Genomic DNA, 20,515 nt, shown 5'->3' with positions numbered 1-20,515 from the left:
GCATAGGACGTGATCTTGTCCATATGTACTCAGCAAGAGTAGGCATTTCAATCCCAAAAGTAAACTTTTTGCTGTTGCATCTCTCTGTGTTTCTTTCCAGTTGTCTTGCTGGTGCTACTTTTCTGAATTTAGAGTCAAGAGCCTTTGTGACAGATGATTCCTTATATGTTTTTATTCATGTTGTGTGGATGCACGCACCTCAGATTTCTTTTYGATGTTGTATCGGACAAATGTTTATTGTCATCTTTCCTTCCTGGTCATCTCTTATCCAGGACAGGGGAACTTAGTGTTTGTATTGTACTCTGAGGTCTGGTCTGATGACGCAGTCATGTCCATCTTACTGATTTCTGAATTACAAGTTAGAGAAAATTATGTTACAAATTGGTTACGATAGAGCATACTCCGCTGAAATTGGAACGCATTCTGCCAGAACTCAAGTATTTCTGTGTCCATGCTCGAGTATTTAACACCTACAACAAGATTATTTGGAGATCTGTTTACACCTTTGATCAATTGTTTAACCATTTTTCTGGACATGTACTACCAGTGAATTGTGATTGTGTGGTGTTATTTTTATTTGTTCAAAGTTAAACTGTTTGGATAAACTGTCACTCAAAGGGATTCACTTTCCAGTGAGTACTGTTGGGATGTGTAGCATATCTGTCATTTCACCTGCTGTCTGCTTTCTCTTTTCTCCTTGTAGTCCAATATTTCTCTGATTGTATGACATTGAGATGCATGTGCCAGCCAGGGGGTAGAGCATAAGCCTTTGTATATATTGGTTGGACAGAAGAACCTCAATCCTGAGTGCCTGTGGCAAAGTCACCTAAAATAAACTGAGGGATTGGATTTAAATTAAAAACAAACCTTTGAATCTGAAGAATTCAACTTTTTATCTATTGAAACTTTTTCAAATATCTAGCACTATAGTAAGAATATATATAATGTTCCCTCGTTCCTCTGTTCTTTAAACGCTTCCTACCCTCAAGCCTTTGATTATTCTCCTAATAATGTAATATAGAAAGTCAGTACTGGAAAACATGGATTTGTTAAATTTTCCCCTTTAAACTGAGTTAAATAGATAAGCTCATAACATTGCTTTTATAAAGTGACCACCAGTAACACTGTAAAGAATACTTTTGACAGATATATTTTGTATGCTTCTTTATAAGTTCTTTTAAAATTACAAAATTACTTTGTTTACAGATAGCAGATCAGATGTTCTTTCATAGTGATTATCGGCCCCTTATCCGTGATGCCAACAACTTTGTCCTGGATGAACAGACACAGCAGGCCCCACACCTTATGCCTCCTCCATTTTTGGTTGATGTGGATGGCAACCCACATCCTGCAAGATATCAAAGGCTAGTTCCTGGTCGTGAGAACTGCAGGGAGGAACAGCTTATTCCTCAGATGGGAGTGACATCTTCAGGTATGGAAAATTTCAGTTCAGTATACCTGGTACCTCCACATATTCTGCCCGTTCCTTTTCACTTTGGACTTTTTCTTCATCATTGATAGTAAGAGTTCATGTAACTTGTAAGAGTTACATAGCTTATGAGTTGCTTGGCGTTCACTGCTTGTGACAGCCTACGTCACTTACAGTACTCTCATCACTCAAGTTAGTACTAGCTGATGCTACAATACCAGTTTGCTTGGAGCTTATCATTTTGTTATTGAAATGTAAGATGCTGAGTGAGCTTTCATTTGATGTTTCTGGGGTAAGACTTTCTACTTCATAAAACCTAGGAAATAGATTGATCTTCCATGCCTTTTCAGGTAACAGCTACAAGAAAAGGAAAAGTGGGAGGACACCTAACACCTCCTGCCAAACCTTCATCATCTTGAGCTGAAGAAAATCATTCAGCTTAAGCTTTGATGGTTCAATTAAATATCTCAAGATTTGATGAGGTTACAAAAACTTAGGGTGTTCCTCTAAAGTTGTTTCTAGCATATCATGCATGTGGAGAGCACACTTTGGGCAACAGCTACTGGAAATTGCCTAAATATGGTACAGATACTTGTTGTATAGTTCAGCATTAGTGTGAATGACCAAACAGTGGCTGGTGACAGTAGCTTTAAATGTTTCCAGGATAGGCATTGCTAAGTATTTTGATATTCTTGAAAATCTGGGAAAACTGGCTATGCCTGTAAATAGTGGCTTATATATGCCATACTTAAGTCTACAGTGTGTCAGAAATACTAGGAAAGCTGAGGAGAAGCTTTGTTCCTTACCAAAAGACTGTTTTACAAATTTCTTACAGTTGATAGCCTGAGAGAACAAAATATGAACACAAAAGATGTTCCAAGGATCATCTTTTGTCAGAAGGACTATAAAGTGCTACAGTGAGGTAAACTCACTGTTTTCTTATAAGAGTTTTTTTTTWAAAAAAAAAAAAAAMMMCAATAACTAGTTATGCTTGATTTACTGTTTTTATGTTAGATGACACTCATTTTAACCATTGAATGTATTGAACAGTTCAAATATATACCACTCTTTTCTATTTGACTATTTTTTTAAAGTTACTGTTACCTAGGAAGGCAAACTTTACAAATTAGAAATATGAAAAATACTCCTCCTGTTTAGGTAGAGGTTTTTCTTACGTAAAAGTATTCCTTGGTTATCTGTAACATTTCAAATTGTTTTCAAGAGACAGTATATCTGCTTATGAGTTTGCCAAATAAATTTGACTACTTAAATACACACCAGTCAGAAAACATATCTGTGACTGTACCAGATCTCATTCCATGATTCTAAGCTTTGGGGAAGTAGGCTTCAGCTAAATTAACATCAAAAACCTGAGAGCACCTTTTGAAGTATTTATAGTCTTTCTGCATAACATCATCTTTTAAGAGATGTTTGTCTCTCACTTAATCAAAGCTCTTTATTTTATAGCACAGTTACTGTGGTATCTTGTATTTCATATTGCTAAGTGCAGTCTTAACACTATGATATCTCTTCAGAATGATGCTGGGAAAATAGATTTTGTAGCTTATTTCTTCAAACACTGTCATCCCTCATTACAAAGTCCTGCAAGTTCCCTCTTCTGTGTCTCAACAAATGTACACAGCTTGCTTCTCCTCACAGATTTCTTGCTACTCTATTCCATCACAAGTTCTATATTGAGGCATTTGACTACTTTTTCAAATCAGCCTGTAATCCTTGCCTTTTTCTCCATATCTGTCTAGTATTTTGTGGCAATAGTGGCTAAAAAAAGGTAACTTTGCATTGTTTATGCTTACATGCTATGGTTTTTGCTTACTGCACTGAAATAATACTATCACCTTTTAATCCTTTCAAATAGAACTATCTCCTGCAAGAGATCTATTCAAAGAGGTTTCATGGCTGTTTTATGTATCAAAGAAAATTAGCATTATTTACCTGCATTATCATAATGCATATGTGGAACTCAATCAGACATTTTTACTACTTGCTATTCCCTRGTGTATATATATTACTATTTTCTTTCAATTAGACTTTATATATTTATTTCATTGAGGTTTATGCTAACGTGCTTTATAATGCATTTGTCCACGGGCATGTTTTTATCCTGTCACAATTTATACTAACTCAGCTGACAAACAACAGTTTTCTGTGACTTGGTGATACTTGATCAGATTTAAGCCTTTATTGGAGTGGTATGTGATCATCTTAACTCTGTTGCAGGAAATTAAACTGTTAATATTAAGAAAAAGTTAATCTGGCTTAAAAAATAAGACTCTTAGTATTAGCCCATACTTAAACATGTGATTATATACTGTACTTCTGTATTTCAAAGCTAAAATTTAGATCGCCAATTTGTAGTATTTGGCTCCTCAAATCAACATTTATGTGCTGTTGGTATCTTACTTCACAGGGTTGAATCAAGTTCTTAGTCAACAAGCAAATCAAGAAGTTAGTCCATTGGACAGCATGATTCAAAGACTTCAGCAAGAACAGGATCAGAGACGTTCTGGGGAGGCAGGAACTAGTAGTACTAGTCGGATAAACAGAGGTAAATTACTCACTGTTTTTTTGTTTTGTTTTCCTGTTGAAACATCTAACAGTAGTAAAATGTAAATCACGTATTACTGTGCACGATATGTGCATTTTGTTGAACTACTAGAAAGGAGGTATGGAGCCATAGGAAATAATACAGCTTTCCTATCCTTTTTGTCTTTCACAAAAGAGAATTATTAACCTCAGAATTGTTAACATTACAAATTGTAATTGATGTTGTATGCCCCCTAAAGGAATTTGTGGCAACTGTGTTCCCATAGTGATAACAGCTGTGCTGCTGTTTAGTCTAGAGTTGGCTAGAGTGTGTAGAAAGATGTGGAAACATGTTGAATTTTTTTCTTTTTTTTTTTTTTAATCATAGATGTTTGAAGGATCATGGGTTTGACTGTTTCAACTTCTTGTTTGTAAATTTTACAGCTTGGATTCCCAACGATTTCCAGTGTTGTGACTTCATTTTTTTTGAAGATAGTTGGCTTTGTGTTTAAGGAATATCCAGATGCAATAAAATAGCTCAGCATTTCATAAAATGAATCTGCAGTAGCGGCTTTTTGTAAACGTTTTCAGAAGCACCTTTAAAGAACAGTGAACCAGTGAAACATTTGCTTTACTTCAGAATATTGGTGTCTCAGGTCTTCTTTAATACACATTTTAAACATACTGCAGCTCCACATATGTGTAAGAAGTTCAAGTTTTGGAAACTGCAGACAAGACAATTGCAGTTGTTCTATTCAATTAATACTTTCTTCTGAAGTAATAGATTTCTTTCATTTTGCATTTAGAATTTTAGATCTATTACAGCTATGACTGTTTGACTTTTCAGGATCTATAAGCTCTACCTCAGAAGTACATTCACCACCAAATATAGGATTACGACGTAGTGGCCAAATTGAAGGTGTGCGTCAGATGCACAGCAACGCACCAAGAAGTGAAATAGCCACTGAGCGAGACCTTGTGGCTTGGAGTCGAAGGGTTGTAGTGCCTGAGCTTTCTTCTGGGTTGGCCAGGTAAACAGAGGTCTTCCAAATTTGCTGTGGATTTTAACTTGGTAAACTTAGTTACATTGAACAGTTTTAGAATTCATGTTGTTACAGAACAGCTTGCGTGGTTCTTAGCTGTTCTGTGGTCTCATAATTCTTGAAATTAGTTTCAATTTAAAATCAACTGTTGTTTCCATGACATTTAAAAGTCTTTGAATTATTGAAGTGTCATGAATTAAAAAATGCTGATAGAGCACATGAGAGTGTAGTATAACCTGTGTATGTATTAGAATCTAACTGCTTATATTTGTTCTGACTGTTAGCATAAGATTGCAGTGATTTGACCACATTAGTCTCTGACATTTTATGGCCTTCATAGAAGGCTGGGACATTGACCTAATCCAGCATGTGCCTGAGATAAATTTCCAAACCTGCAGTACTTTTATTTCTTACAGTAATAAACTTTTGTGACAAAYACATTCCTATGTGTGGCAAGTAGGGATTTTTTGCTTTACTGATAAAAGTGAACTGCTCTAGCTTTCTGAAATACAACTGAAAGTAACCAATTTTTTTTGAATATTTAAATTTTTTAAAAAATATTTTCAAGGAGAGATAAGTGATGTCTCAAGTCACTGTGCCGGTGTAAAGATGCAAGTTTCCTTTGGATTTAGAAATTGCTTTAGAAAGTACTTATCAGTTGAGTTTTTCAGCCTTACTTCAGATATTGTGTGGCCATTTCTCCAGAATCTTGATTTCCAATTGTGAATCATAGGTCTGGAGATAGTTAAGTCAGATGACTATCCTTTGAACACAACATATTTGGTATTTGCCATTTTAAACTTTACTGTGTTCAGAAAGGATAACTTCTGAGCTAAATTCTGATTCTAAAGAGAGAAGTTACTACTGCTCAAAGAACATYATAAGCATTGAACGTCTATTACATGGTTGAAAGAGACATTCTCAGTTGCAGTACTTGCTTTGAAGTTAACATCTCAATTTTCTTTTTCCAGTAGGCAAGAAGAATGGAGAACAGCGAAGGGAGAAGAAGAAGTAAGGGTTTATCGGTCAGAAGAGAAAAGAAAGCATGTAATGAGTCATGTTCAAAGAGACAGCAAAATACCTACTTTCTCTAAGGTAAATAGCCACTTGTACTTTATTATAGCAAGAACCATAAAATTTAATTCAGTATGTTAGGCCACATGAGTTTACATTTACTCTTCTCAGTTTTAAATTTGAAAAACAGGAACACAGGAATATATGTTTACYTTCTCAGAATGAGGAAGTCTGTTGATGTTTTTATTCTAAATAAGCAGCTGAGATTGTTTTTAGAAGCTCTTAAGCGAGAAGCCCTGTAAATCTGGTATTGGAGACTGTTGGGAAATTGCTGTTGGGAATCTGTCACTATTGGCCAGTACATCCTGCTACTGTTTTTTATTGTTTGGCATAAAGCATTCTTTGGAAAGATTTGATTAAAACTTAAGTCATAGTCCTTAACTTCAATTCATTTAAGTACATATCCCATTTTGAATAAAGAATAAGATATTTTCTATCACAATACTTTCATAATAATGGTGCCGTTTTGTATGGGGTTTTGTTAGCCATGTTTTTTACTAGAGCTACTAGTATGTTTTTCACAAGAGAGAGACTGGATAGATGAAAACCATAGGGAGAATTGATTGTATTAAAAAGGAAACTTGTAATTGAATTCTCATGTAACTTTTATGTATTTATAATTAGAAATTAGGGTTTATCTGTGCATTTCAGCTGCTGCTCTATTCTTTCCTAGCTAAATGTGCAAAACTTTGTAATTAAAAAAGTAAACGTTAGAGCTGTAAAGGAGAAGGGGGTTTTAGTAACTCACTAAAGCTGAGTTGCTTTGGGTTTTGTAGTACTGTTGTGGTACTCTAGATGAGACAGTTTCACCTTTTAATTAAAAGGGTGAAACTTAATAAAATACATACTTGCAAATTGTCCACTGAAAATAGTAAAAATCACTTTGGTGCTCCAAGGTAGAAAAATAAGTAAAAATATATTGCAAAAGAAATTAAAGAACAAGTATAAAAAAAGACTGCAATTCTTAATTTTGTCAGAGTAACATATTTAATGCCTGTACCATATATTATTCGCTTCCTTGGGGAAAAAGGGATGGAGATTGAGAGCAATCTGAAAAGAAGTAAATTTCAGATGCTGAGTAGTACTCCTGTAATTTCTTTAATAATGATGAATGAATTTTATATGCAATAAAAACAGTAAATTAGAGATGAGCACATTTCTGTAGTTACTAAACTTAATTTCTGTGCTCAGTTTTTTGGCATTCAGCTAAAGTTTTCTACAAAAATGAGAGTAATCTCTTCCCCAGTAGTCCCCTAATCTTTTTCCATTTTTTCCTTAAGTGAGTTTCATTAAAATTCTGTGCATTATTATCTGAAGAAATGGTTCATGTGTGCTTATTTCAGTGCTGCAATCTCTATTAAGTGCATTTACCTGACATCAAGTGAACATTTTTTTTATTTCAGTATGTCTGGTGTCTACCAGTCTTTATACTTAGAAATAAGCCCTTTGTCCTTCAAGAATTTGGAGGCAGCCATGATAAGGCCCATTAATGGGTTACAAGGGCATCATAATATTTGATAACTCTTACTTTCTCTCAGGAATAATAGAAGATGGGCATCAAATATTAAGATTTTAAGAAAGTTTTATTTCTTTACTTGAGGGGATGTGTTTTGGTGCTGATTTGTAGTCTTCTTTTTTTTTTTTTTTTTTTTTTTTTTTTTTTTTTTTTTTTTTTTACTTGAACAACTGCACTGCTGGAGATTCTCTTCCCTCCACCACCTTCTCTTCTCCGTTTCACTTCTCACAAGCGGTCAAATGATGCCTTCGTGTTCCATGCATTCTTACTAACTTACTTTTGAATTTCTAATTGGGTTATGGTTTTCCTAAAATATCACTAGAACATAAAAATAGCAGAGCAGATGAGCTGGTGCTCTAGTCCAGCATCTTGTTTTTGGCAATTACTTGTGTTACAGCTTTGAGGGGGAAAAAACCTCGTAATGGATGACTTTAAAGTATTCTTCCCAGAGGAGAAATTTTTAGTCTTCTTAATTTAAAGGTTTCACTAGATCCTTTTGAGTCCCAAATTTTCATTATACATATTTATGTCCTTAAAATCCTTAAGAGCAAAAGCTAGCCCGGTTTCATTTATTGATCTAGATGAGAATGTGCCCTTTGTTTATCTCAGGACCTAAATCTGATATTCTTTCTTTGCTTGTTCTTTGTTACATCTATCACTTTTTAGAGCACTCAGATTTATGGAGGACTATATTGATAATGAAAATGTCTTGATACAGATCTCAGAGGGACTAAGAAATAAGTAGTTTAAATAAGCTAAAAAATTAGTGTAACGGGCTCTTGGTCCCAAGCAATGAAGCCTCTCTGTTAGCTACGCTGTTCGGATTTTAGCAATTTTTGTTTTTCTTTTGGTTAACATAAGCACATTTTTGCCCAATAATTTCTGAGCATTTGGAATGGTGAATTAGAGTTATTGTTCCCTTCTGTGGTCATAAAATTATTTACAGAACTGGGAAGAGAAGCAAGACTGATTCCAGTCGAAAAAAATGTTTTATGATGTTTTTAGGATTTTTTTTTAATACAAATTAGTAACATCATTTTAGAAGCACTTTTGTTACTGTTCTTTACACTGACTATGGCTTTAAATTACTTACGCAAGGTTAAAGTTAGAAATGGAAAGTACTGTGTAAATTTACTTATTCTTTTTTTTTAAAAAACCCTCAACCRATGTGGTAGGTTTTGATACTGATATGTTGCGATTTGTGTTACAATAATATTGAAAGATTGTAGCCCTTTTGTTGCCTAGTGAATTTTTCAGTGTCTCTGAGATAATTCATAGTCTAGAAGAGGTGAGGATTCCCCCAAACAAAGGACAGGATAACATTCTTTTAGTAATCCTGTAGACCTAAGTATTACAATAACAAGAACTCTAGAAAATGTCTCATGCTGCCATACCATCRGCAATGCTGGGAACAAAAGAAACAGGGCTTGTATTAAAACATACAGATAAAAAGTCAGTTACATTCACACACTAGTGAATATTCATTTTTATATCTATCTTTGAAAAAATTTCAGCTCTTTCATATAATAATGATAAAGTAATATTTTATTTTGTTCTTTTCTCCCCCTCTATATAACTAAAATCTCACAAGTATAGAAATGAAAAGGACAGAAACAAATCTTAGCATTTTGGTTTGCAACCTAAATTTTAGTTCAAGTTTAGAGGAAGAACATAATGTAATGGAAGTTGGTTCTATAGTTAGGAGCCTTTCTAAATCCTATTATTAATTTTTATTCCAGAGTCATTCTAGGATGTGGTGAGAGCAGTACAGAGTCATAACTTAGTCTTTCTTCTTTGACAATATCTACAACTTAGGTGGAAGGCTGATAAGCCTGCTAATGTTTAAAATTAAAAGCCTACTTCTTTTTTTTTTTTTTTTTTTTTTTTTTTGATATAGGCTGTTACTGAGAAATGTGTGTTCATGATTGTTTGAAAGACTGATGGAGTTGTATGAGTGAACCTGAAGGCTTGGGTTCTTTTACCTGAATAGCATTTAGTACTACTGATTTACATGTCAAGTGAAGAATTTGATTTGACTTTCAAAGTCATTAGTGAGATACAGAGTTTTTTGAGGTTACATTAAATAGGAACATAAAAAAAAAGAAGAAATTAGTGACATAAGAAAGACTGTCACATTAGAATTTTAGCCTTTTCAAGATGGAACTTTTTTAAATTAATTTTTTGAAGAAGTTGCGAAATGCTGAGAAATGATATAAATAACATGGTTAGATAAAGATTCCCAGTTTATAAAATGAGAGTATTCGTTTATTAAACTACTGAGATTACAATGCATTTCAATAAATATTAAAGAGCTACGGAATTTCTACAGAACAGATGGTTAATGTGGTCTATCTGAGTAAATTTAAATAATAGAAATGGAAATGTTTTTATTGCCTTTAGGTAGAGATTATAAAAAGAAATTTTAAGGAGTGGAAGTTGGAGATTGCTGTGGTTGGACAAAAAGTACAAATAGGCCTCTCCAATTGCAGGTGTAAATCATTGTTGCAAACTAACAGAAAACAGAAGGAATATATGTGTTTCTTTACTAAAGATAGCTTAGATGTGTTCCTTAGAAGCACTAACTTCTGCTTACGTGTGATTTAACCACTACTTCCAGGTAAGTTGGCAAGATGTTAAAATATTTATCTAAGCACTTACYGCATTTTATGTATTGTCTTCATTTTTTTTGGAATACCTTACACTGATTTCTTACCTTATCATAGAATCAGTAAGGTTGGAAGGGACCTCTGGAGATCATCTAATGCAACCCCTATACTCAAGCAGGGTCACCTAGAGCATGTTGCACAGGATCGTGTCCAGGTSGCTTTTGAATATCTCCAGAGAAGGAGACTCCACAACCTCTCTGGGCAACCTGTGCCAGWGCTCTGTCACTCTCATAGGGAAGAAATTCCCYCTCACGGTCAGGYGGAACTTCTTGCGCTTCAGTTTCTGCCCATTGCCTCTTGTCCTGTCACATGGGACAACTCAAAAGAGTTTGTCCCCGTCCCCTTGACACCCTCCCTTCAGGTACTTGTACACATTGATAAGATCCCCCCTCAGTCTTCTCTTCCCCAGGCTGAAGAGGCCCAGCTCTYGCAGMYGTTCCTCATAGGGCAGGTGCTCCAGCCCTCTGATCATCTTTGTAGACYTCAGCTGGACTCTCCCCAGTAGCTCCATGTCTCTCTTGTACTGGGGAGTCCAGAACTGGACACAGTACTCGAGAKGAGGCCTCCCCAGGGCTGAGTAGAGGGTCAGGATCACCTCCCTCGACCTGCTGGCAACACTCTTCCCAATGCACCCCAGGAGACCATTGGCCTTCCTGGCCACAAGGGCACATTGCTGGCTCRTGGTYAAYKTGTCATCCACCAGCACTCCCAGGTCCTTCTCTGCAGAGCTGCTCTCCAGAAGGTCAGCCCCCAGCTTGTACTGGTACATGGAGTTATTTMTCCCTRGGTGCAGGACTCTGCACTTGCCCTTGTTGAACCTCATGAGGTTCCTCTCTGCCCAGCTCTSCAGCCTGTCCAGGTCTCTCTGAATGGCAGCACAGCCCTCAGGTGTGTCAGCCACTCCTCCCAGCTTGGGATCATCAACAAACTTGCTGAGGAGGCACTCTGTCCCCTCATCCAGGTCACTGATGAAGAAGTTGAGCAGGATGGGACCCAGTACTGAGCCCTGGGGAACACCACTAGCCACAGGCCTCCAACCAGACTCCACACCACTGATGACGACCCTCTGAGCTCTGCCTTTCAGCCAGTTCTCAATCCACCTCACTGTCCGCTTGTCTAACCCACACTTCCTGAGCTTATCTAGGAGGATGTTATGGGAGACAGTGTCMAAAGCCTTGCTGAAGTCAAGGTGCACAACGTCCACTGCTCTGCCCTCATCTACCCAGCCAGTCATTCCCTCATAGAAGGCTATCAGGTTGGTTAAGCAGGATTTCCCCTTGGTGAATCCATGCTGGCTACTCCTGATCACCTTCTTTTCCTCCATATGCCTGGAGATGACATCCAGGATGAACTGTTCCATCACCTTTCCAGGGATGGAGRTGAGGCTGACCGGCCTATAGTTGCCTAGGTCCTCCTTCTTGCCCTTTTTGAAGGCTGGAGTGACATTGGCTTTCTTCCAGTCCTCAGACATCTCTCCAGTTCTCCAGGACCTTTCAAAAATGATGGAGAACGGCTTGGCAACAGCATCCACCAGCTCCCTCAGTCCCCATGGGTGCAGCCCATGTGGGCCCATGGATTTGTGGATGTCTAGCCTGCCCAGAAGGTCTCTAATCCTTTCCTCCTCAACCAAAGGAAAGTCTTCCCTTCTCCAGACTTTCTCCCTCACATGCATCACACATGTGATGGTAAGAGTAAGAACTAAGTAATTATAAGCACAGATCTATACTTCAGGAGAATATAGAGGAATGGTATTTAGCGAAATAGGAAATAATAACTTTTGTGTACTAGCAGTTTTGGGGATTTGTTGTATTTGTCATCTAGGGAGAACTTGCAGTGTTGAAGAATATTTAATTTTGGACAAAAGTATTTACTAAAGATCTTGCTAGTACAAAAATACCTCTCTCAGGAAAAAGGGCATCTCTCTAGAAAAAAATAAATCCAGTAAGGACAAAATAAGTTCAGAGATAAATGTTGAGCTGAAGAATTGGAATAGTGTATCCAGTCAGGAATTAGAACAATTATATAGGCTGACAAAGTGATGAATAGAAAGCATAATGTTGGGAAAGCATATGCAGAGATTTACAAAGAATTTCCTTCCTTTGTCCTAAGGAATTTGTAAGAATCTGTTGATAATTGCATTCTGGTACTGGGCATGTGCTTGTGACCTGGCCCTATGAATTTATAGTATAGACTGATCCTTACTGCCCTCACAAAAGAGGGACATTTTTTGGCTTGAGAATAGAAACAGCTGGTGAAGATGGTGAAGAAACTGTGTGAAATTATTATAGTCAAAGGTCTTCAAAGTTACTACAACCTTATATGAAAGCAAAATTTTGCTTCCTGGTGAACTCGTAGTGTTAGGGATAGTAGAATGTAATGTTGAAACTTGGAAGCTGTCCGGATACCACTGAGAATTTCCACGGAGTCAACAGATCTTTCATTAATGGTGTTAAGAAAATCCCCCCAGCTGTGTCCAGATGACCTCTTTGAACCCGTCACTGTTAAATACAGGAAATGTCACCATTTGTGTTTCTCAGAAAAACTGTTCTGGCAGCATCTGTAATTTCTACTGTGTCATAGATGAACTCTGATACTGAATGGAAGCCTTAGGTGTGATAGAAACTACTTATCAGCATATATGACTGTTCATCAAAGCATATCTAAAAAGAGAGAGAGAGAGAAAGTGATGGTTAAACCTCGAATTCATGATGATCTTGGCTTTATTTTCAAGCCTTCCTGTAGAGTTCAGAGTCCAATTCCCAGCTCTTCCTCTATGACACATATTGTAAAAAGAGGACTATCAGCTGTGTTTTCTCAGTTGTTGCAGCAAATCTTAGTGAATCCATTTTAGCTAGCAAAAGCTTGTAATACTTTCTAGTCAAACCTTCTCACACACCACCACCACCGTCACATATAGTAATAGGAATTTGCCCAACCTGGAGGTTTTCAACAGGTTTTGGCAATGCTGTGTTGAGTAGTTGAGATGGTAAATATGTTTTTGGCAGATGTACAGTAAGTATACCTTATGGTCCCTCTTCATTATTTACAGAGACTTTTTGAACTTTATTTCTTTTCGATATTAGATCATTCCCAAAACAACCTGTTACTGTTCTGATAGGTGCTTCCATGAAGGAAAGATTATTTATTTATTTATTGTCAACTTCTAAAATGCCAAAAGAGAAGAACTCTTTCAAAACCGAAAAGCAATACAAAGCAGGTCTGTTTTTCAGGGATCCAGCCTTTCAGTATAAATAGCAAAAAGGGCTATATTCACAGTACCCAACTGAGAAATCTTACCTCTAGATAGAAATGGGGATGTAATCTTTTAGAGATTTTTATTTCCAAAGAGATGAGACAAATAAGCTTTTCTAATCAGGGTATAATGTAGCTTATGCAAAATGTATCCTTTTTAATATAAAGAAAGGGCACTTGACTCATTTGTTTTATTGGGCTTCCATGATCTCAATTCTGTTGTCTTTGCTTTCTTTACCTTGTTTCATGATGCTGACAGATAGCTGACTGTGTAAGGTAGTTGTTCCCAGTAGGTGTTCTGTGAAAGCAGCTGTAACATTGGCTTGTGTGACCTGTCTGGCAGCTTCAGCAATCAGTCTTGAGAGTTTGACAAGAACTGAGCAGCCTCAAAAACCTGAGAGGCAGAATGTGCTGTGTGATGGGCTTAGCCACTAGTCTTGGGGCTACATCATTGCTGTACTATGGTCAGAGCAGCTTGGGGAGATCTGGTATATGCTTCCAATTTGAATCCAGTACAAGGAATGCCCTAGGCTTCAAAAGTTTGGGCAGTACTGATCTTAAAATGATGCTTACTAAGTATTCACTTTAGAAGTGCTGCTAAAAATTAGAGCCCTTTCTCTGGGAAGATCAAACATCAGCTTCCCCAACTTAAATTCAATAGACAGACCAAATGAAATRCAAAATTAATGTTGGAGAGTGTTGAGCAATTTGTCCTTGTCTTATCCACTTAGGTGAAAACTGTAGTGTAATCATACAGATACATCAGATCAGTGTGCTGGCCTGTGAACAGTTGTAGTCATCCTGCAAAAAGGTGTGTGTCTTCTACAGTGGAGGATAGACAAAAACCTTTAGCTATCAGTTGTGCATATTTAAGGGGGTAGGGTGGTGTTGTGGCTACGGAAAGTCAAATCTTAGCTATAGTCACTTAGCCAAGTTCCAGTACAGTTTTGACCAGAAACTGTGTTTTGTTCTTAATGAGAAAATTTAAGATCCTAGTCATGAACCAAACTTCCATCATATATGACAAGCAGGATTTTCTCTTTTCTCCGGAGGAAAAGATCCAAAGGGAGTAGGTACAAACAGTCTGCCCTACCACAAGGCTCTGATAATATTAGTATCTCTCTGTGGTTCCTTCCAGTTAAACTGGCCTCATTCTTGAGACCAGGTTTTCAACCAAGTCAGCACTTACAGATATCCGAGTGGCTTTTATGGAAGAGATAACACAGAGAAGGCCCTCTTCTTTTGCGGCATCTAGAAAAGTGTCCAGAAACTGTTTTTTCAGATGTGGGCTAGACAGAAGTTCAAGTGTGGGTACCAAAACAATTGAACAGAACCCTGGAAATTGAGATCATAGCACTTTTTAGCAGAGGTCTAATACAGAACTACGTACTTAGGAACAAGTGACTGCATTATATAACATTTTTTACAGGCAAAACAAGATATCTTGTTTTCATACTGAAGTGTGAAGCATTTCTTAATTGCAGCCTTATTTTATTATTTTAAGCTTTATAAGAACTCAGATTCATTACATTTGGCTTTAATTCATTTGAACTCTTCCAAGCATCTTTTTACCATTCAAAGACCTTTTCTKGGTAACCATCTCTATTTGCTAAGACATATACTACTATATTGATCTCTTCTAGCAGATCTGACCCTCCAGTTGCCAAATAAAAAAAAAAAGTTCTCTGTAAGTTAAGTATTGGGTTCTAAGAATCTACATTTCTATTACGCAGAATGGCACACTTGCATGTTGTTTTCCTTGTCATGTGTCATTTGAAGGAAAGTAAAAGTAATAATACATTACTACTACAAGGCAACTGAAATGCAGTACCTGCAAGATCTGCAAGTTGGTTTGTCTCCAGCTACCAACATCGAAGTGTTGAGACTAACAGGAGTTTGCTGGAACTTTATTTTGGGATGTTCTCTGTCTGGTCTTTTGGTTGTATACTGGTTGTCAATATATACAAGCTGAAAATTCAGGCGTAAGTTGTACTCCATGTATACCATGTCAGTATGGTACTCCTTGATAGTTGGTGTATATCATATTGTCATTTTATAGTAGAAGAGGGGAAATTTAAAACTTTGTGTATATATAGCTGGTTTTGCATCTGTAGAAGGGCACTATTTTTAAAATCATAGTGCTGCAGCAACTATGTAGACTTACATAGCATAAAAGAGCACTAAGTAGTAAATGTAAGTAGTATAGCGTCTTGGTTTGCTACTGATGTACAGTTGGAGCATAAGCTAACARATACAGCTTTCCCAAAGTTCAGAGCACTTATAATATTAAAATGGGAAAATGTTTTTGTTTTGATTCACTTGAACAGATTTCCAACACAAGGTATACTTTATTCATTTATTAGTGTATATAGATGAACTAATAAGCTCTGTCTTACACAGGCTTATTAACTTTTTCTGGGAAAGTTGTATTGTCCTAGCCTCTTGAGTATAATTSCTGTTTCCTCTGAGACATTTTTATTAGTATATTTTTGAGGTGTTAAAATCTCTTAGCCTATCAGTTAACAGTCTGTGTACCTTGTACTGTAAAGAATGAAGAATTTTAATAATTTGGGMTAAGAATTTCCTATTATATCTGTTCAGAAAGATGTTTTTCTTTTTTTGCAGAATATGCTGAACTGCTTGGTGCTCATATTAAGCTGTGCATGTGGAGAATTTTCCTGTGCTACTCTCTAGTTTTGGACTTGTGRTCTTGTTTTGAATTTTATAATATTAGCAGTTGTATCTCTTTGCTATTGCAGAAGTTGCTTCTTGGAATACTATTCTTAAATAGAGTGCTAATCTGAAATCAAATGGATACTAATAAAAATGTATTCAAAAGTGACCTATTTTTGACTTTTGTGTTTTCACAGAACCATTCTCATGATCATTTACTAGATGCTAGTGAATCAAGAAAGCAGCAAGCTAACCAGCATAGCTACCGTACCAGATACGCGTTAGAAGAAACTGTGAGGCCTGCTGAAGAGTTAGAAAATGGACACAGTTCTTCAGATGTAAGAGTCTCAGTCATGAAGCGATACTGTAGCTTCTGTTTCTATCTGTTATAGCTCCTGCTTCAGCTGATCAAATGCTATTTCTAGTGGAAATTTAGGATATGTTTTCATTGTGGGGGTTTTTCACTTTAAAAATATATATTAAGTTAGGTTTTCACATATGCTGCTTATGTGTCTTTAGTTTTGGCTTAAAACTAATTCTAGCGACAGATATCTAAAAAGATAGAAARATATCTAAAAAGATACAAATACTCATTTTTAAGGACATATTCCAAGGTAAATGTTCTTGATGTTAAATCTTACTTGTATTTATGAGCCTAATTGGTATGGCCAGTATGTTTGAATTTGAATGGAGGTGATAGTAAATAGTGTTAATTTCAAGATGAAAGACTTGTACATAAAAAAGCTATAAATACACCAAGTTTGAATGCACTTTTTTTTTGTCAACTACAGTGTGTTAAGTCTGATGAAACTAAAATTTACAACTAAAAGGAGACAGATGTTTAATAGAAAAAGTCAGTTTGCTTCCTGAATGCAAAATTCAAACCTTAACCAACTCATATATTTATGTAACTTCATTACGTTCAGAGCTAATTTTCATACAATTTATAGAAATTTGTGTGTATAAAATATAAAAGACAGTAAATGGTAGATGTGTGTGATATAGTTCTTGTGTATCTTTCTTTAAAACTATRTGGTTGAGTTTCTGTGTATTAACAGAACTGTTCGTGTGCTTAATCAGTATTCTAAAATGCAAATTTTACTCTGCACAAGTTGTGAAAAAAAACTTGTAAACTTCCTCAAATCTTTCCATTTAGTGCCCTTGTTAAAACTTCTTCTACATCCCAGTTGGGTATAAGACAATACCTTAGTTTAGTTTAGCTCTAAGCAACAAATTTTTAGTAAGAACCTGCAAGAACATCTGTGGGTTTTTTTTATGCTGTGTACTTAATTTTTATCCAATAACTAAAGAGCTTCTGCTCATTTTTCTGCAATGTATAGGCAAGCTGCTTTCTAGTAGAAAGCAATGAAGACAGTTTAAAGAAGGAAACACTGCGAAAACTGAAAAATTGTTCATCAAAATGAACTTACTTAATGCATTTAATTATACTAGTTCAGTGCAAGCTGCTTTTGTCTTGTACTATTAGTATCTCAGACTTTTTGCAAAAAAAATGGTAACATTTGCTACACTAAAGATGAGAGGTAAGGGCTTTGAATTTCTTTCCAGAGAAGTGCAACTAAGACATTAACTCTGGATTCTTATATTCCTTCTGACAGGGTTAAATACATACATGTTTTTTACATGTATATCTGTGTAGTATCTTATGTTGTCCACTTTGGGCTCAAAGGTTGCATGACATACATGCAACTCATCACAAAAGGTCTGTTTATTCCTAGACCTAATAGGTTTGATTTTGTCCCATATGTTTTTTTTTAAAGATTTTAGAATGTGTGAGAGAGCATTATAAAGACAGGCATAAATCATTCCATTAATGCCAAAGTGCATTTTAACTCTGAACAGTTACTAAAAGTGAAAGACTTCATAACTTTTTAGACTTTGTCTGTCTGTCCTCAATCTTTGTCTTAGGGTAATTGTTTAATATGATATGTCATCACATAGGTCAATTACTTAGTATGGTGTTTGTATGGATTTAAAGGAAATACTAGTTTTCCATTGAAGTCTCAAAGTATGTTCATACTCCAAGATAAATTCTCTGGAATAGTCACTACTTGGCACCTATTTTTCTGGGATTTGAGAGTGGAGGAAGAAGGGAAGTCTTCTGTTTTGCTTTTGGTTTTTTGTTTMTTTTGTTTCTAGTTTCTATTTTCTTTTTGGAAATGAATTTTTCCAGTATCCTGTACTTTCAGTTTCTATAAGATACATCTAAGTTAATTTTCTGGAAGTATACTCTATTTAGTTTCAGAGTTACTGTCAAACTAATAGATGTACTATGCAGATTTTGTAAGTTAGATTGCTTTTATTTAAAAATTATTTTTAAATAATTGGTTTCATTTTATCAAATGCTTTTGAATTCTTTAATTATTACATTTATTTTAAAAATAGGATAGATCGCTACGTAGACAGTGTAGTAACATTCTGATTTTCTAGAGACTTCATTTGAGATAGGAGAGAAAGAGATGGGATGTATGTGTACACACATACAAACTGATACAGCATGAAGTAATAAGCATTATTTTAGAGGAAGGGGCATTAAGATCATGAGAGCTATGAGAGATCACGAGAGATTTACTGGGGCTTTTTCAGCTTCCAGGAGTCTGAAAACATTGCTCGTTAGACACTGAGTGTTGGTCATCTTTTCTGAATATATACAAGTCTGAGCATATGTGAAGTGAGTAATAAAAACATATTTAAAGCTTATCCTGATTTTATTTGATAGGATTCCTTCATGTTTTCAATTATGATAYAGAAAATACTGGAAATAATTCTTTTTAAAGATATGCTAACCTTTTTTGTGGAGATTGCAAAGCAGTCAGGGTTCTATAGGCTATATGGTAAGAAGTGTTGCTCTACACCATGGATCTGTACAGATACAGATTTTTTATTTTGCTTTTATATAAGTCAACTAAATAGAATATGTGCATGCTAAAATGTTTTTCAACAATGCAAAACTTCTTTGATGTTATGTGTTAATAGCATATACAGAAAGCCCAGAAGACTTAGTAATATTGTCTGATAATTGTCTGAAAATGCTTTTTTTTTTTTTTTTTGTTAGGAAGGAGAAGTAGTTGTTGCCAGTGGTGGAACATCAGAAGACGATGAAAGAGCATGGCACAGTGATGGCAGCTCTAGGTAAGTAGCAGTATATCTTACATAAAAAAACCCTGCTTGAAAATTTTAAAGAACTTTATCTTCTTTGTAAACAATTACTTAGGAATAATAAACACTTGTGGTCATTTAGAGGAACAGATGGTAAAGAACTTAAAACTTCCAAGATTTCATTTTCAGTTGTGTTGTTGATTAACTAAAACTTAGGAAATGTTTCATCCTTGACTGCCAGCACAAGTATTTCCTGTTGGTTTTGCTGGAGAGTCGTTCTTTGCAGGCACATGCACATTTCAGGCCTGCAATAGCAGCTTGCTGTGACTATCTATCTGAGCTGTGCAAGCGCCTCTGCTGACTCTTGGTTTGCAATTAGAAAGTAAAGATTGAGGAAGTTTAACTCATCCTTAATTTCTTTTTAAAAATAAATAAGGTGGTAACATTTTCTTGAATTGACAAAGTGAACATAGGATTYGTTTTCGAGCGATGCCAGAAGCTGAGCTTCTTACAAGTGATTCAATCTTTGTTTACTTCTGCTCAAATTATAGTTTGAATACAGGATTTTAGGCACTGCTTTTCAACTTTAAAATATTAATCAAAGTTACTGAGTTAGTCTGATAACTAATCTCACATTGGGTTATATTATATAAACTATGGCACTGTGAATTGCTTTTTAAATTTTATTTCTTAACTTTCTTTTTCTTTGGTGTTTCATCCCTAGTGACTATTCTAGTGATTATTCTGACTGGACAGCAGATGCTGGAATCAATCTGCAACCACCAAAGAAAATTCCTAAACTCAAAACAAAGAAAGCAGAAAGTAGTTCAGAGGATGAAGAAGGACCTGAAAAACAAAAGAAGCAAATTAAGAAAGAAAGGAAAAAAGGGAATGAGGAGAAAGACGGACCAACAACATCACCAAAGAAGAGGAAACCCAAAGAGAGAAAACAGAAGGTTAGATGGGCTTTGGAGATCACTGGATGCTTATTTGTACTGTYGTAAAAAGAATCAAATGACTGATTCAGTTATGTATACAACTTAATATTATCTAATTTGCAAACACATCTTGACTTTTACAAGTAATTAATGTTAATGATAATTACTGCCTCTTGTAAGTCAAATGATGGATAACTGTAATATCCTTTCTAAATTTGAGATGTTTCACTTAACATTTTTAACATCTTAACATATTATTTCAG

At 35.7% G+C, this 20,515-nt stretch overlaps 1 protein-coding gene across 2 annotated transcripts in view; it reads left to right on the top strand.

Moving 5' to 3' along the window:
• The window catches only part of PHIP (PHIP subunit of CUL4-Ring ligase complex), a 116,011-nt gene that overhangs the window by 63,349 nt on the left and 32,147 nt on the right, over positions 1-20,515 (top strand). For both annotated transcript variants that reach the window (XM_085316072.1, XM_085316071.1), the window contains exons 17-23: positions 1,207-1,432; positions 3,858-3,995; positions 4,821-5,004; positions 5,988-6,111; positions 16,395-16,535; positions 19,271-19,347; positions 20,039-20,270. In XM_085316072.1, coding sequence (XP_085172198.1) covers positions 1,207-1,432; positions 3,858-3,995; positions 4,821-5,004; positions 5,988-6,111; positions 16,395-16,535; positions 19,271-19,347; positions 20,039-20,270 — 1,122 coding nt within the window. The remainder of the gene's footprint in view (positions 1-1,206; positions 1,433-3,857; positions 3,996-4,820; positions 5,005-5,987; positions 6,112-16,394; positions 16,536-19,270; positions 19,348-20,038; positions 20,271-20,515) is intronic.

Source organism: Rhea americana, unplaced genomic scaffold, assembly GCF_003343005.1.
Source record: "Rhea americana isolate MKP2758 unplaced genomic scaffold, rheAme1 scaffold_45, whole genome shotgun sequence".
NCBI lineage: Eukaryota > Metazoa > Chordata > Aves > Rheiformes > Rheidae > Rhea > Rhea americana.
Note: the sequence above shows the minus strand (reverse complement) of the source record. Positions and strands in the feature narration are given on the sequence as shown.